This window comes from Salmo trutta, chromosome 16, assembly GCF_901001165.1.
Source record: "Salmo trutta chromosome 16, fSalTru1.1, whole genome shotgun sequence".
In the NCBI taxonomy this organism is placed as follows: Eukaryota; Metazoa; Chordata; class Actinopteri; order Salmoniformes; family Salmonidae; genus Salmo; species Salmo trutta.
In genome coordinates this window covers 36,398,376-36,413,375 of record NC_042972.1, presented here as the reverse complement: position 1 = coordinate 36,413,375, position 15,000 = coordinate 36,398,376, and the positions used below count along the sequence as shown (strand labels likewise).

The following is a 15,000-nucleotide window of genomic DNA, read 5'->3' as shown; positions in this document are numbered from 1 at the left end:
AGAGACAGGTACAGAGACAGGTACAGAGACAGGCACAGAGACGGGCACAGAGACGGGCACAGAGACGGGCACAGAGACACGTACAGAGACACGTACAGAGACACGTACAGACACAGGCACAGAGACGGGTACAGAGACAGGTACAGACACAGGCACAGAGACGGGTACAGAGACGGGTACAGAGACAGGTACAGAGACACGTACAGAGACAGGTACAGAGACAGGTACAGGTACAGAGACAGGTACAGAGACGGGTACAGAGACATGTACAGAGACAGGTACAGAGACAGGTACAGAAACAGGTACAGGTACAGAGACAGGTACAGAGACAGGTACAGAGACGGGTACAGAGACAGGTACAGAGACAGGTACAGAGACAGGTACAGAGACAGGTACAGAGACAGGTACAGAAACGGGTACAGAGACGGGTACAGAGACGGGTACAGAAACAGGTACAGGTACAGAGACAGGTACAGAGACAGGTACAGAGACAGGTACAGAGACGGGTACAGAGACAGGTACAGAGACGGGTACAGAGACAGGTACAGAGACAGGTACAGAGACAGGTACAGAGACAGGTACAGGTACAGAGACGGGTACAGAGACAGGTACAGAGACAGGTACAGGTACAGAGACAGGTACAGAGACAGGTACAGAGACAGGTAAAGGTACAGAGATGGGTACAGAGACAGGTACAGAGACAGGTACAGAGACAGGTACAGAGACAGGTACAGAGACAGGTACATAAACAGAAACAGGTACAGAGACAGGGACAGGTACAGAGACAGGTACAGAGACAGGTACAGAGACAGGTACAGGCACAGAGACAGGCACAGAGACAGGTACAGAGACAGGTACAGGCACAGAAACAGGTACAGGTACAGGTACAGAGACAGGTACAGAGACAGGTACAGAGACAGGTACAGAGACCGGTACAGTTGGGTACATTACAAACGTCTCCCCGCGCTAGAGCACAGATATAAATAAGTGTAATGCTATGTGCATATACCTCAGGGGAATACTTCATACATGGGTTCAATAAGTTATTGTTAGATGATTGCAAACAAATGTGGCTGACACACACACACAGCTCCGATAGAGCTAGAGAGAGTGTAATGTAGACAGATAGTGATACAGTGTCACTGATGTGACCTCCATGTGCCCTGGAGATGAACTGTGCTGGAACTAATTCACACATAGTTACTATGTCTTTAGACTGCCTCTCCTTGGTTTGACAAAGACACTCTGTGTATTACCATGCTGTGTGTATGTGTGTGTAGGGTGTGTGTGTATTTGCGTGAAGTACTGTGCAATAGGCTGGTGTGTGTAATACTCCAGTGTAAACGGCCCTCAGTTCATTTGATATGTGGTGTTTGCTGTGTGTTGTCTGGAGTAGGGCACAGCCTACTACTCTCCTGCTGCCAAGGGGCCAGTTTAGCATGAGTGTCTGGGTGAACAGTATGACATGGAGGGGAAGGCGTGACTGAGAAATGTGATGTGTGTGTAGTGCTATTATTGTGTGTGTTTGTTAGGTGCCTGTGTGTTCAGAGGAGATTCAGGGGGTTAGGGGTACGTCTGTATTCACCTGACGGCTGTTTCTATTCCGGCTTTAAGAGCAAGACTCTTTGAATGGATCTCCTCCTTCAGCAAGGCAGACCTCGGCGATGACCGCCTCACGCCATACTCCAAGGGTGGCCCGCTATCCAGCAGCCAGTGAGTTACACACACACACACACACACACACACACACACACACACACACACAGACCTTACATGCCCAGAATGAGGACATTCTCCCTCTGTGTGGGGGAAGTATGAGAGCTAGCTTAGCGCTAATCTCCTGTGTTATTTGGCTGGCCCATGCTAACAGGGAGGCAGAGGAGGCTGAAGGGAGGAGAAAGGAGGGGGCTAGCATGCTACAGATAATGCATGGCTGATGTGAACGGGTGTGTGGTTTTCCAGTAGTTTGTAATGTCTGCAGTCTGAGCAGCTTCTGAACTGAGAGTAGTCAACCACAGCCAACACACACACACACACACACACACACACACACACACACACACACACACACACACACACACACACACACACACACAGGCACACACACAAACACACAGGCACACACACACAGGCACACACACAAACACACAGGCACACACACACAGGCACACACACACACACATAGGCACACACACACAGGCAAACACACACATACACACACAGGCACACACACACAGGCACACACACACACACAGGCACACACACACACACACAGGCACACACAGGCACACACACAAACACACACACACACACACACACACACAGGCACACACACACATACACAGGCACACACACACACGCACACACGCACACACACACACACACACACAGACACACACACACACAAACTGGCAGTGGTTGTGCTATGTATCTGACCAGGGAGAGGGGGATAGGGGAGGAGAGGAAGGGAAGAGTGTGTGCTCGTCTTTGGGATGGTCCCATCTGTGAGAGGGATGGTTTGTGTTAGACAACCCTGTGATGTGGATCTGGGAGAAGCCGCCTCCACCCACACACACACATACGCACATTGCTGTTCCAGCCCGTCCGTCTCTGGATGGCAGTAGATTTAATGTAAATAAACTGTGAGCTCCCTGTATTAGTGAGTCAGACACGAGGCCAGGCTGGGCCAAACCACATCTGAACCACGCACACTGACCTGGACCCGGCCAAACCAGAATCAGCATCTCCGAGCCACACACACAGACAGAACTGTCTCACCAAAACAGAGCCTGCGGCCACATCTCAAATCAACCGCTGTATGAGGGATGAGACCACCGCCACTACGCACCAATCAGACAGGCCGTCTGGGTGTCTGCCCGCCCACTGACTGAAGGGAGGGAGGGAGGACTGGTGCTGTGTGAGGATGAACGTTTGGAACAGAGGAACACACACACACACCATTCTGCTCTTAGCTTCACGTTGACTACACACTTACTGTATGATACTAAAGGAACTATGGTCTTACTGTGTAACAATGGATGTTTGCTCTGTGTGTGGGCTTTTGCTGCTCAGAGGCATAGTTTGGTGGTATTGATGTGTCATTTCAGCTGTCCTTGGTCATCTGAAATGAGCTCAATCATTTGCTTTCCCCAACAGTGTGTGATGTCTATACATTTGTAATATGTCCGGTTTGGATCATTCTAACCTGCTCTCTCTCCCTCCCTCCCTCTCCCAGCCACGAGGAGCATGCATGTTCCCATCCTCTCTATGGCCATGGAGAGTGTAAATGGCCTGGCTGCGAGGCGCTGTGTGATGACATGGGACAGTTCATCAAGTGAGTAACACCCTGAAGCCGCATTCACCAGCGACTCACCTCCACACAGCTCATGCTACAAATAATGGAAGTGGCCCCTATTGTTAAGAGATTGTCACTTTCACTCTTTCTAGCATGACTTTCTAGTGACTAGTGTAGGACTCGCTGCACGACTGTATCAGTCAGCCCAGACACGCTCCCCAGCAGACTTGCGGCCGCTGAGTCTTTTACTCCCCTGGAGCCGATTGACGCGTCGCTGCATCAATCTAAGTTACATAACAAGACAATCACCCCAACATCTGTCAGTTTAAGCTAGAGATATCCGGCTTTTTTGTTGCATTGGATGTGTCTCAATCCACTGCATCCGTATGTCACACTTCTGCATCTGCGGTGAAAGATGGAAAGGTGGAGTGTTTGTCAGATCATGAGACATTCCCGAAAATCAGTCTTCTCACGAAAACGTCTGTAGCGTCCGAACGGTTGGACCTATAAACTATTAAGACCACTCTAAGGAAAGGGTAGACTCTCACGAACACGATGATGTTCTCCGTTTTGTGTCACGGGACTCGTCTGAAGGTAACCGTTACCGGTTTAAAAAAACAAATGGAAGTATGAAGGTAGTTTTGTGCCTACCCCAAAAAAACGGTTTAAATATGTATATCTCCTAGATTTAGGACAAACTCTTCAAAATATTTTCTTATAATGTATTTTTTGACTGACCTTTTTGCCATTTCTGAATGTGTTATTCAATGTGTGTCTATGGGCTTTAGTAGTAAAGGCCAAAATCTATATTTTATCAAATAATTGTTTAAATATTTTTTTTTATACCTAATGGGGTCCTACAATTGTAAACCATAAAGCTAAATGATCCATAGTATGACCATCTTAAAACAAGTCCATATGTCAGCTTAGCACCCCCCTCCCCCGACGTCTTATTAATAATTAATCAGTTGCTATCGGTTACATCAGGCTTCCTTGGAGGAGCAGAGCGTTTTGTTATTGTGTGACCATTTACATTATTCAACAGCTCTGTCACTCTCTCGCTCTCTCTCTCTCAGCCTTCTCTCATCCCTTAATCCCTCCCCTCTGTCCCTCTATCTCTGCTCCTGCTGCGTGTTTCATTGGCTGCTAAATGTTTTAAGTGGTGTGTTGTGAGAGGCCCTTGTGAGACGGAGCTGGGAAGGTATCAAAGAATCTGAGGCTACACCTGACAAGATAGTACAAGTCACTCAGTGTGTGTGTCCCTCCCGTCACTAGCTGATTAGTGTTGTGCTCCCAGAGTTCTCTGCTCTGAAGGGTCAAGCAAATTGTTTCCACGCTTCGTTAGCAGTTTACTTAATTAGCTCATTTACAATCACAGCTCTTTGTTTCCATGGCGCTAGCAAAGACATCAAACAGCAGCTCCCTCTCCATCCATCTCCCCTCTGCTTTCCTCCTCTCTTTTCTTTCTGCCTTTCTTAATCCCTCTTTCTTGTCTGTTTGCCAGTTTGGAGTCTTTAGAGATGGTGTGTGGAGCAGGGAGGGGGTATAGCCTGGGAGATCCGTGTGTGTGTGTGTGTGTGTGTGTGTGTGTGTGTGTGTGTGTGTGTGTGTGTGTGTGTGTGTGTGTGTGTGTGTGTGTGTGTGTGTGTGTGTGTGTGTGTGTGTGCTGGTGGGAATAAAGGGTGATACATCTAAGCCTGGTGTAAACAGTCAACTTTCACTATTTGTTAGAGTGATGACACAACAGACAACATGTCACATGTACGATCAGAGTCATACACACAGGCACATCCATACACTCTGTCTGATCCACTGAGATTCTGATATCTCTGCTACTGTCAGCTTCAGGACAGTCCACCTGCCGCTACCACATCACGAACACCGAACAAACCCATTATGAACCCTTTAACAGAGGCCTAACAAACCTTTAACCAAGGCCTAACCAAAACAATGTCCCGTAAGGGAGAGAAACTGTCTTTCTAATGATCAACTCTGAGCTGATATCACCAGGGATAGTGTGTAATAACACGGCATGGTACACACACACACAGCCAGGCACACACACACACACACACACACACACACACACACACACACACACACACACACACACACACACACACACACACACACACACACACAGACAGAGAAGTGTGTTGTGAGATGATGGCAGCGGACAGTCAGATCAAAGCCAGAGGCTGGGAAAATTTGGAGACGAAAGCTGTTGTTTGGTGTCTCATTTCACACAGCCTCAGGGCAGATGGAGGGAGAGAGAGGAACCAAACGGTGACAGATAATGCTCTTCCCTCCAGCCTTCCTTAGTCATCGCTCTGGGCAGAAGGAGAGGAGATGATAGGAGACTCTTCTATTTCCAGCTCTTTTCTTTCATCTGATCTGTGATCTCTCTTTCTCTCCTCCTTTCCTCTCTTCCCTTCACTTCTTCGCCCGCTATCTTCTTCCCATCACCTCTTTTCTTCTCTTCTCCTCTCCTATTCTATCTCTTTTTTGTTGCATAGTAGATACATTCACTAACTTCTCCTCCCCTCCCTCCCGTCTCTCTCTGTCAGTGCTGTCTGGTATAGTGCTCTGTTGGCTGTGGTTAGTGGTGCTGAGGGTAATGTGTAATGTGGGCTGAATCTCTGTCTGAGAGGGCTAAGGAGTAAACAAAGACTCATTGTCGGGAGTCTCGGAAAAAACCCTGCTACTGTTTATGACTGAGCCACAGAGACGGAGAGACAGAGGAGAGAGAGAGAGAGAGGGGAGAGGGTAGAGAAAGAAGAGTGAGTTACAGAGAGAGAGAGAAGGGAGAGGGTAGAGAGAGAAGAGAGTGAGTTACAGAGAGAGAGAGGAGGGAGAGAGAGAAGGGAGAGGGTAGAGAGAGAAGAGAGTGAGTTACAGAGAGAAAGAGAAGGGAGAGGGTAGAGAGAGAAGAGAGTGAGTTACAGAGAGAAAGAGAAGGGAGAGGGTAGAGAGAGAAGAGAGTGAGTTACAGAGAGAGAGAGAAGGGAGAGGGTAGAGAGAGAAGAGAGTGAGTTACAGAGAGAGAGAGAAGGGAGAGGGTAGAGAGAGAAGAGAGTGAGTTACAGAGAGAAAGAGAGGAAAAAATAGTTTTAAGTTAGAGAGAATGTGTGAGTGAAGAGAAAAAGAGTTAGGTAGTGGAGGAGTAGAGAGTTAGGTAGTGGAGGAGTAGAGCGTTAGGGAGTGGAGGAGTAGAGAGTTAGGGGGGGAGGAGTAGAGAGTTAGGGAGTGGAGGAGTAGAGAGTTAGGTAGTGGAGGAGTAGAGAGTTAGGTAGTGGAGGAGTAGAGAGTTGGGGAGTGGAGGAGTAGAGAGTTAGGTAGTGGAGGAGTAGAGAGTTAGGTAGTGGAGGAGTAGAGAGTTAGGGAGTGGAGGAGTAGAGAGTTAGGGGGGGAGGAGTAGAGAGTTAGGGAGTGGAGGAGTAGAGCGTTAGGGAGTGGAGGAGTAGAGAGTTAGGGGGTGGAGGAGTAGAGAGTTAGGGGGTGGAGGAGTAGAGAGATAGGGAGTGGAGGAGTAGAGAGTTAGGGAGTGGAGGAGTAGAGAGTTAGGGAGTGGAGGAGTAGAGAGTTAGGGGAGTGGAGGAGTAGAGAGTTAGGGGGTGGAGGAGTAGAGAGTTAGGGAGTGGAGGAGTAGAGAGTTAGGGAGTGGAGGAGTAGAGAGTTAGGGGGTGGAGGAGTAGAGAGTTAGGGAGTGGAGGAGTAGAGAGTTAGGGAGTGGAGGAGTAGAGAGTTAGGGAGTGGAGGAGTAGAGTTAGGGAGTGGAGGAGTAGAGCGTTAGGGAGTGGAGGAGTAGAGAGTTAGGGAGTGGAGGAGTAGAGAGTTAGGGAGTGGAGGAGTAGAGTTAGGGAGTGGAGGAGTAGAGCGTTAGGGAGTGGAGGAGTAGAGAGTTAGGGAGTGGAGGAGTAGAGAGTTAGGGGGTGGAGGAGTAGAGAGTTAGGGAGTGGAGGAGTAGAGAGTTAGGGAGTGGAGGAGTAGAGAGTTAGGGAGTGGAGGAGTAGAGAGTTAGGGAGTGGAGGAGTAGAGAGTTAGGGAGTGGAGGAGTAGAGAGTTGGGGAGTGGAGGAGTAGAGAGTTAGGGAGTGGAGGAGTAGAGAGTTAGGGAGTGGAGGAGTAGAGAGTTAGGGGAGTGGAGGAGTAGAGAGTTAGGGGGTGGAGGAGTAGAGAGTTAGGGAGTGGAGGAGTAGAGAGTTAGGGAGTGGAGGAGTAGAGAGTTAGGGGTGGAGGAGTAGAGAGTTAGGGAGTGGAGGAGTAGAGAGTTGGGGAGTGGAGGAGTAGAGAGTTAGGAGTGGAGGAGTAGAGAGTTAGGGGGTGGAGGAGTAGAGAGTTAGGGAGTGGAGGAGTAGAGAGTTAGGGAGTGGAGGAGTAGAGAGTTAGGGAGTGGAGGAGTAGAGAGTTGGGGAGTGGAGGAGTGGAGGAGTAAGAGATAGGGAGTGGAGGAGTAGAGAGTTAGGGGGTGGAGGAGTAGAGAGTTAGGGAGTGGAGGAGTAGAGAGTTAGGGAGTGGAGGAGTAGAGAGTTAGGGGGTGGAGGAGTAGAGAGTTAGGGAGTGGAGGAGTAGAGAGTTAGGGAGTGGAGGAGTAGAGCGTTAGGGAGTGGAGGAGTAGAGAGTTAGGGAGTGGAGGAGTAGAGAGTTAGGTAGTGGAGGAGTAGAGAGTTAGGGAGTGGAGGAGTAGAGAGTTAGGGGGTGGAGGAGTAGAGAGTTGGGGAGTGGAGGAGAGGAGAGAGGGGGAGTGGAGGAGAGGAGGAGAGGAGAGAGGGTGAGTGGAGGAGTAGAGAGTTAGGGAGTAGAGGAGAGTTAGGGAGTGGAGGAGTAGAGAGTTAGGGAGTGGAGGAGTAGAGAGTTAGGGAGTGGAGGAGTAGAGAGTTGGGGAGTGGAGGAGTAGAGAGTTGGGGAGTGGAGGAGTAGAGAGTTGGGGAGTGGAGGAGTAGAGAGTTAGGGGGTGGAGGAGTAGAGAGTTAGGGGGTGGAGGAGTAGAGTTAGGGAGTGGAGGAGTAGAGAGTTAGGGAGTGGAGGAGTAGAGAGTTGGGGAGTGGAGGAGTAGAGAGTTGGGGAGTGGAGGAGTAGAGAGTTGGGGAGTGGAGGAGTAGAGAGTTAGGGGGTGGAGGAGTAGAGAGTTAGGGGGTGGAGGAGTAGAGTTAGGGAGTGGAGGAGTAGAGAGTTAGGGAGTGGAGGAGTAGAGAGTTAGGGAGTGGAGGAGTAGAGAGTTAGGGAGTGGAGGAGTAGAGCGTTAGGGAGTGGAGGAGTAGAGCGTTAGGGAGTGGAGGAGTAGAGAGTTAGGGAGTGGAGGAGTAGAGAGTTGGGGAGTGGAGGAGTAGAGAGTTGGGGAGTGGAGGAGTAGAGTTAGGGAGTAGAGGAGTAGAGAGTTGGGGAGTGGAGGAGTAGAGAGTTAGGGAGTGGAGGAGTAGAGAGTTAGGGAGTAGAGGAGTAGAGAGTTAGGGAGTGGAGGAGTAGAGAGTTAGGGAGTGGAGGAGTAGAGAGTTGGGGAGTGGAGGAGTAGAGAGTTAGGGAGTGGAGGAGTAGAGAGTTAGGGAGTGGAGGAGTAGAGAGTTAGGGGGTGGAGGAGTAGAGAGTTGGGGAGTGGAGGAGTAGAGAGTTAGGGAGTGGAGGAGTAGAGAGTTAGGGGGTGGAGGAGTAGAGAGTTGGGGAGTGGAGGAGAGGAGAGAGGGGGAGTGGAGGAGAGGAGGAGAGGAGAGAGGGTGAGTGGAGGAGTAGAGAGTTAGGGAGTAGAGGAGAGTTAGGGAGTGGAGGAGTAGAGAGTTAGGGAGTGGAGGAGTAGAGAGTTAGGGAGTGGAGGAGTAGAGAGTTGGGGAGTGGAGGAGTAGAGAGTTGGGGAGTGGAGGAGTAGAGAGTTAGGGGGTGGAGGAGTAGAGAGTTAGGGGGTGGAGGAGTAGAGAGTTAGGGAGTGGAGGAGTAGAGAGTTAGGGAGTGGAGGAGTAGAGAGTTAGGGAGTGGAGGAGTAGAGAGTTAGGGAGTGGAGGAGTAGAGCGTTAGGGAGTGGAGGAGTAGAGAGTTAGGGAGTGGAGGAGTAGAGAGTTAGGGAGTGGAGGAGTAGAGAGTTGGGGAGTGGAGGAGTAGAGAGTTGGGGAGTGGAGGAGTAGAGTTAGGGAGTAGAGGAGTAGAGAGTTGGGGAGTGGAGGAGTAGAGAGTTAGGGAGTGGAGGAGTAGAGAGTTAGGGAGTAGAGGAGTAGAGAGTTAGGGAGTGGAGGAGTAGAGAGTTAGGGAGTGGAGGAGTAGAGAGTTGGGGAGTGGAGGAGTAGAGAGTTAGGGAGTGGAGGAGTAGAGACTTAGGGAGTGGAGGAGTAGAGAGTTAGGGAGTGGAGGAGTAGAGAGTTAGGGAGTGGAGGAGTAGAGAGTTAGGGAGTGGAGGAGTAGAGAGTTGGGGAGTGGAGGAGTAGAGAGTTGGGGAGTGGAGGAGTAGAGAGTTAGGGGGTGGAGGAGTAGAGAGTTAGGGAGTAGAGGAGTAGAGAGTTGGGGAGTGGAGGAGTAGAGGAGTAGAGAGTTGGGGAGTGGAGGAGTAGAGAGTTGGGGAGTGGAGGAGTAGAGAGTTGGGGAGTGGAGGAGTAGAGAGTTGGGGAGTGGAGGAGTAGAGAGTTAGGGAGTGGAGGAGTAGAGAGTTAGGGAGTGGAGGAGTAGAGAGTTAGGGAGTGGAGGAGTAGAGAGTTAGGGAGTGGAGGAGTAGAGAGTTAGGGAGTGGAGGAGAGGAGAAAGGGGGAGTGGAGGAGTAGAGAGTTAGGGAGTGGAGGAATAGAGAGTTGGGGAGTGGAGGAGTAGAGAGTTAGGGAGTGGAGGAGAGGAGAAAGGGGGAGTGGAGGAGTAGAGAGTTAGGGAGTGGAGGAATAGAGAGTTGGGGAGTGGAGGAGTAGAGAGTTGGGGAGTGGAGGAGTAGAGGAGTAGAGAGTTAGAGAGTGGAGGAGTAGAGAGTTAGGGAGTTGAGGAGAGGAGAGAGGGGGAGGAGAGGAGAGGAGAGTTAGGGAGTGGAGGAGAGAGGGGGAGTGGAGGGAAAAGGGTGAGATCATGTTTTTGTTAATATTATCATGCACTTGAGCCGTCTATCTATGCTGGGATTAGCTATGCCATGACATCATTGTTATTGTTTCATTTCTTCTTTCCTTCTGATATTGCCCAACTCCCCGTTCTCTTAAACACGCACACACTGGGTCATGATTCTCTAAACGCCACACACACACGTCTCAGAGTTGTCAGGGAGGGAGGGGGGGAGAGATGGAGGGAGGGAGGGAGAGAATGAGGGAGGGAGGGAGGGGGAGAGAGATGGAGGGATGGAAGGAGGGAGGGGGAAAGAGGGGGTAGGGAGGGAGGGTGGGAATGAGGAAGGGAGGGGGAAAGTGGGGGTAGGGAGGAACAAAGGGGGAGGGAGGGAGGGTGGGAATGAGGAGTGGAGGGGGAAAGAGGGGGGAGGGAGGGAAGGAGGGAAGGGGTAAAGATGTAGGGAGGGGGTAGGGAGGGAGGGAGGGGGAAAAAGGGGGTAGGGAGGGAGGGAGGGAGGGAGGGAGGGAGGGAGGGAGGGAGGGAGGGAGAAGATCAGAAGGTCCTGGATCCTCCCACACCAGAGGAAACAAACAGTGCCACCATTCAGACACACACATTTCAGGGGGGCAGAAGTGTAAATCAGAGAGTAGATCCTCTCTCTGTTCCTGTGATAACACATGAACTATTATCCAGGTGTTCTGATAACACATGAACTATTATCCAGGTGTTCTGATAACACATGAACTATTATCCAGGTGTTCTGATAACACATGAACTATTATCCAGGTGTTCTGATAACACATGAACTATTATCCAGGTGTTCTGACAACACATGAACTATTATCCAGGTGTTCTGATAACACATGAACTATTATCCAGGTGTTCTGATAACACATAAACTATTATCCAGGTGTTCTGATAACACATGAACTATTATCCAGGTGTTCTGATAACACATGAACTATTATCCAGGTGTTCTGACAACACATGAACTATTATCCAGGTGTTCTGATAACACATGAACTATTATCCAGGTGTTCTGATAACACATGAACTATTATCCAGGTGTTCTGATAACACATGAACTATTATCCAGGTGTTCTGACAACACATGAACTATTATCCAGGTGTTCCTCTGATAACACATGAACTATTATCCAGGTGTTCTGACAACACATGAACTATTATCCAGGTGTTCCTCTGATAACACATGAACTATTATCCAGGTGTTCTGATAACACATGAACTATTATCCAGGTGTTCTGACAACACATGAACTATTATCCAGGTGTTCCTCTGATAACACATGAACTATTATCCAGGTGTTCCTCTGATACACTCTGAGTTTATGGCCCAAAGAGCAGGACACACACACACAAACACACAGTTAGCTTTTACACTAAAAGGAAATGATATACTTATAATATTATTCTTTACATAACTTCCTCTTACTCACTCTCTCCTCCACTGTGTAAACTGGTCATTTTGTTTAACACTGAGTTCAACAGTTAACTCTCATGTCTTGACTTGGTTGTGGGTTTTTGTCTGTGAGGAGGAAGTCTAGTTTATACTGAGAAGTGTTTGGTGCAAGCCCACTGTTGTGTGTTTCCATGTGTTTCCATGTGTTTCCATGTGTTTCCGTGTGTGTCTGTCTCGATAGGAGTGTAAAGCCCTCTGGTCTTTTGAAAAGCTCTAAACAGGAAAATAAACAAATATCTGCAGTCGCATAAATGTGAATATTTATTTAAATGAAGTCACCATTGGCCGGAATCACACAAACTGGAGCTTATGTGTCTGCTGCAAGCATTCACACTCACTCACAACAATCTCCCTACTGTCTTCTGGGAATGACAAACACACACACAGTGACACATCTGTCTGGTGTTCCATTGAATATGTGTTAATTACAGATTAATATGCGTTCTTTTGCTTGTCATGTAGGTTATAACCCAGTTGTATTCCTCTCCCTCTATCTCTCCCCCTTCCTCTATCTCTCCCCCTTCCTCTATCTCTACCACTTCCTCTATCTCTTCTCCTTCCTCTATCTTTCTTCCTTTCTCTATCTCTCCCCCTATCTCTTCTCCTTCATCTATCTCTACCCCTTCCTCTCCCTCTATCTCTACCCCTTCCTCTCCCTCTATCTCTTCTCCTTCCTCTATCTCTTCTCCTTCCTCTATCTCTCCCCTTCCTCTCCCTCTATCTCTTCTCTTTCCTCTATCTCTCCCCTTCCTCTCCCTCTATCTCTCCCCCTTCCTCTATCTCTACCACTTCCTCTATCACTTCTCCTTCCTCTATCTTTCTTCCTTTCTCTATCTCTCCCCCTATCTCTTCTCCTTCATCTATCTCTACCCCTTCCTCTCCCTCTATCTCTACCCCTTCCTCTCCCTCTATCTCTTCTCCTTCCTCTATCTCTTCTCCTTCCTCTATCTCTCCCCTTCCTCTCCCTCTATCTCTTCTCTTTCCTCTATCTCTCCCCTTCCTCTCCCTCTATCTCTCCCTCTATCTCTCCCTCTATCTCTACCCCTTCCTCTATCTCTACCCCTTCCTCTATCTCTTCTCCTTCCTCTATCTCTCTTCCTTCCTCTCCCTCTATCTCTTCTCCTTCCTCTATCTCTACCCCTTCCTCTCCCTCTATCTCTTCTCTTTCCTCTATCTCTCCCCTTCCTCTATCTCTTCTCCTTCCTCTATCTCTCTTCCTTCCTTCCTCTCCCTCTATCTCTTCTCTTTCCTCTATCTCTCCCCTTCCTCTATCTCTTCTCCTTCCTCTATCTCTCCCCTTCCTCTATCTCTTCTCCTTCCTCTATCTCTACCCCTTCCTCTATCTCTTCTCCTTCCTCTATCTCTCCCCTTCCTCTCCCTCTATCTCTTCTCTTTCCTCTATCTCTACCCCTTCCTCTCCCTCTATCTCTACCCCTTCCTCTCCCTCTATCTCTTCTCCTTCCTCTATCTCTCTTCCTCCCTCTCCCCCTTCCTCTCCCTCTATCTCTTCTCTTTCCTCTATCTCTCCCCTTCCTCTATCTCTTCTCCTTCCTCTATCTCTCCCCTTCCTCTATCGCTACCCCTTCCTCTATCTCTCCCCTTCCTCTCCATCTATCTCTTCTCCTTCATCTATCTCTTCTCCTTCCTCTATCTCTTCTCCTTCCTCTATCTCTACCCTTCCTCTATCTCTTCTCCTTCCTCTATCTCTCCCTCTATCTCTCCCCTATCTCTTCTCCTTCATCTATCTCTCCCCTTCCTCTATCTCTCCCCCTATCTCTTCTCCTTCCTCTATCTCTACCCCTTCCTCTATCTCTTCTCCTTCCTCTATCTCTCCCCTTCCTCTATCTCTTCTCCTTCCTCTATCTCTCCCTTTTCCTCTATCTCTCCCCCATCTCTTCTCCTTCATCTATCTCTCCCCCTTCCTCTATCTCTACCCTTTCCTCTATCTCTCCCCCTTCCTGTCACTTCCTTTCCTCCTTTCTCAGGCATCTGAACAATGAGCATGCTCTGGATGACCGCAGTACAGCCCAGTGCAGGGTGCAGATGCAGGTGGTCCAACAGCTGGAGATACAGGTGGGACAAACACACACACACACAGTCATTCTCGGTGTCTGTACTTGTCTGAGCCAGGCTGGGGGTTTAGTGAAAGCACTGGAGCTTGTAATTTAAAGAGGAAAGCTGGCATCACAGGCTCCAATTATAAACCTCCTAGTCCAGTCCCTTTCTACTGGCATCACAGGCTCCAATTATAAACCTCCCAGTCCAGTCCCTTTCTACTGGCATCACAGGCTCCAATTATAAACCTCCCAGTCCAGTCCCTTTCTACTGGCATCACAGGCTCCAATTATAAACCTCCCAGTCCAGTCCCTTTCTACTGGCATCACAGGCTCCAATTATAAACCTCCCAGTCCAGTCCCTTTCTACTGGCATCACAGGCTCCAATTATAAACCTCCCAGTCCAGTCCCTTTCTACTGGCATCACAGGCTCCAATTATAAACCTCCCAGTCCAGTCCCTTTCTACTGGCATCACAGGCTCCAATTATAAACCTCCTAGTCCAGTCCCTTTCTACTGGCATCACAGGCTCCAATTATAAACCTCCTAGTCCAGTCCCTTTCTACTGGCATCACAGGCTCCAATTATAAACCTCCCAGTCCAGTCCCTTTCTACTGGCATCACAGGCTCCAATTATAAACCTCCTAGTCCAGTCCCTTTCTGCTGGCATCACAGCCTCCAATTATAAACCTCCCAGTCCAGTCCCTTTCTACTGGCATCACAGGCTCCAATTATAAACCTCCCAGTCCAGTCCCTTTCTACTGGGTGGAAGGAGGAGGAGGAAGAGGGGTCGACATCAAGATGATGCAGCCAAACACCCCACAAGAACCCCCAAACAGCATAGTGGCGAACCCAGGGTGTTGGAGCTGGGGTTCAGGTTAGCTGTGGCCCTGGTCCCCCTGGTAAACGGCATTGAGCCCCAAGCCTGAAGCCACCGCTGGGCAACACAAAGTGACAGAGAGACAGGCAGTGTCACATCACATCAGGCCTCCCGTCCTCTCCCCTTTCCCCTGCCATGTCACCTACCCCACTACTGCCCTGTTATAGTACATACATACACACACATCTTACACACATTCACTCAATGCTGCCATACTACTACGCACACAGCCTAGTGCTGGCCTCATTCAGCCAGCTTCTCCAGGCCTCTGTCTCTCACACACCATCCTGT

General features: G+C 49.4%; 1 protein-coding gene across 5 annotated transcripts in view; it reads left to right on the top strand.

Annotated features, from left to right (window-relative positions):
- The window catches only part of foxp4 (forkhead box P4), a 68,095-nt gene that overhangs the window by 16,215 nt on the left and 36,880 nt on the right, over nt 1–15,000 (top strand). For 3 of the 5 annotated variants that reach the window (XM_029694197.1, XM_029694198.1, XM_029694196.1), the window contains exons 4-7: nt 1–20; nt 1,615–1,713; nt 3,236–3,334; nt 13,761–13,848. The exon at nt 1–20 is cut by the window's left edge and continues 197 nt beyond it. In XM_029694197.1, coding sequence (XP_029550057.1) covers nt 1–20; nt 1,615–1,713; nt 3,236–3,334; nt 13,761–13,848 — 306 coding nt within the window. The remainder of the gene's footprint in view (nt 21–1,614; nt 1,714–3,235; nt 3,335–13,760; nt 13,849–15,000) is intronic. The other 2 variants (XM_029694200.1, XM_029694199.1) reach the window with 1 other exon arrangement.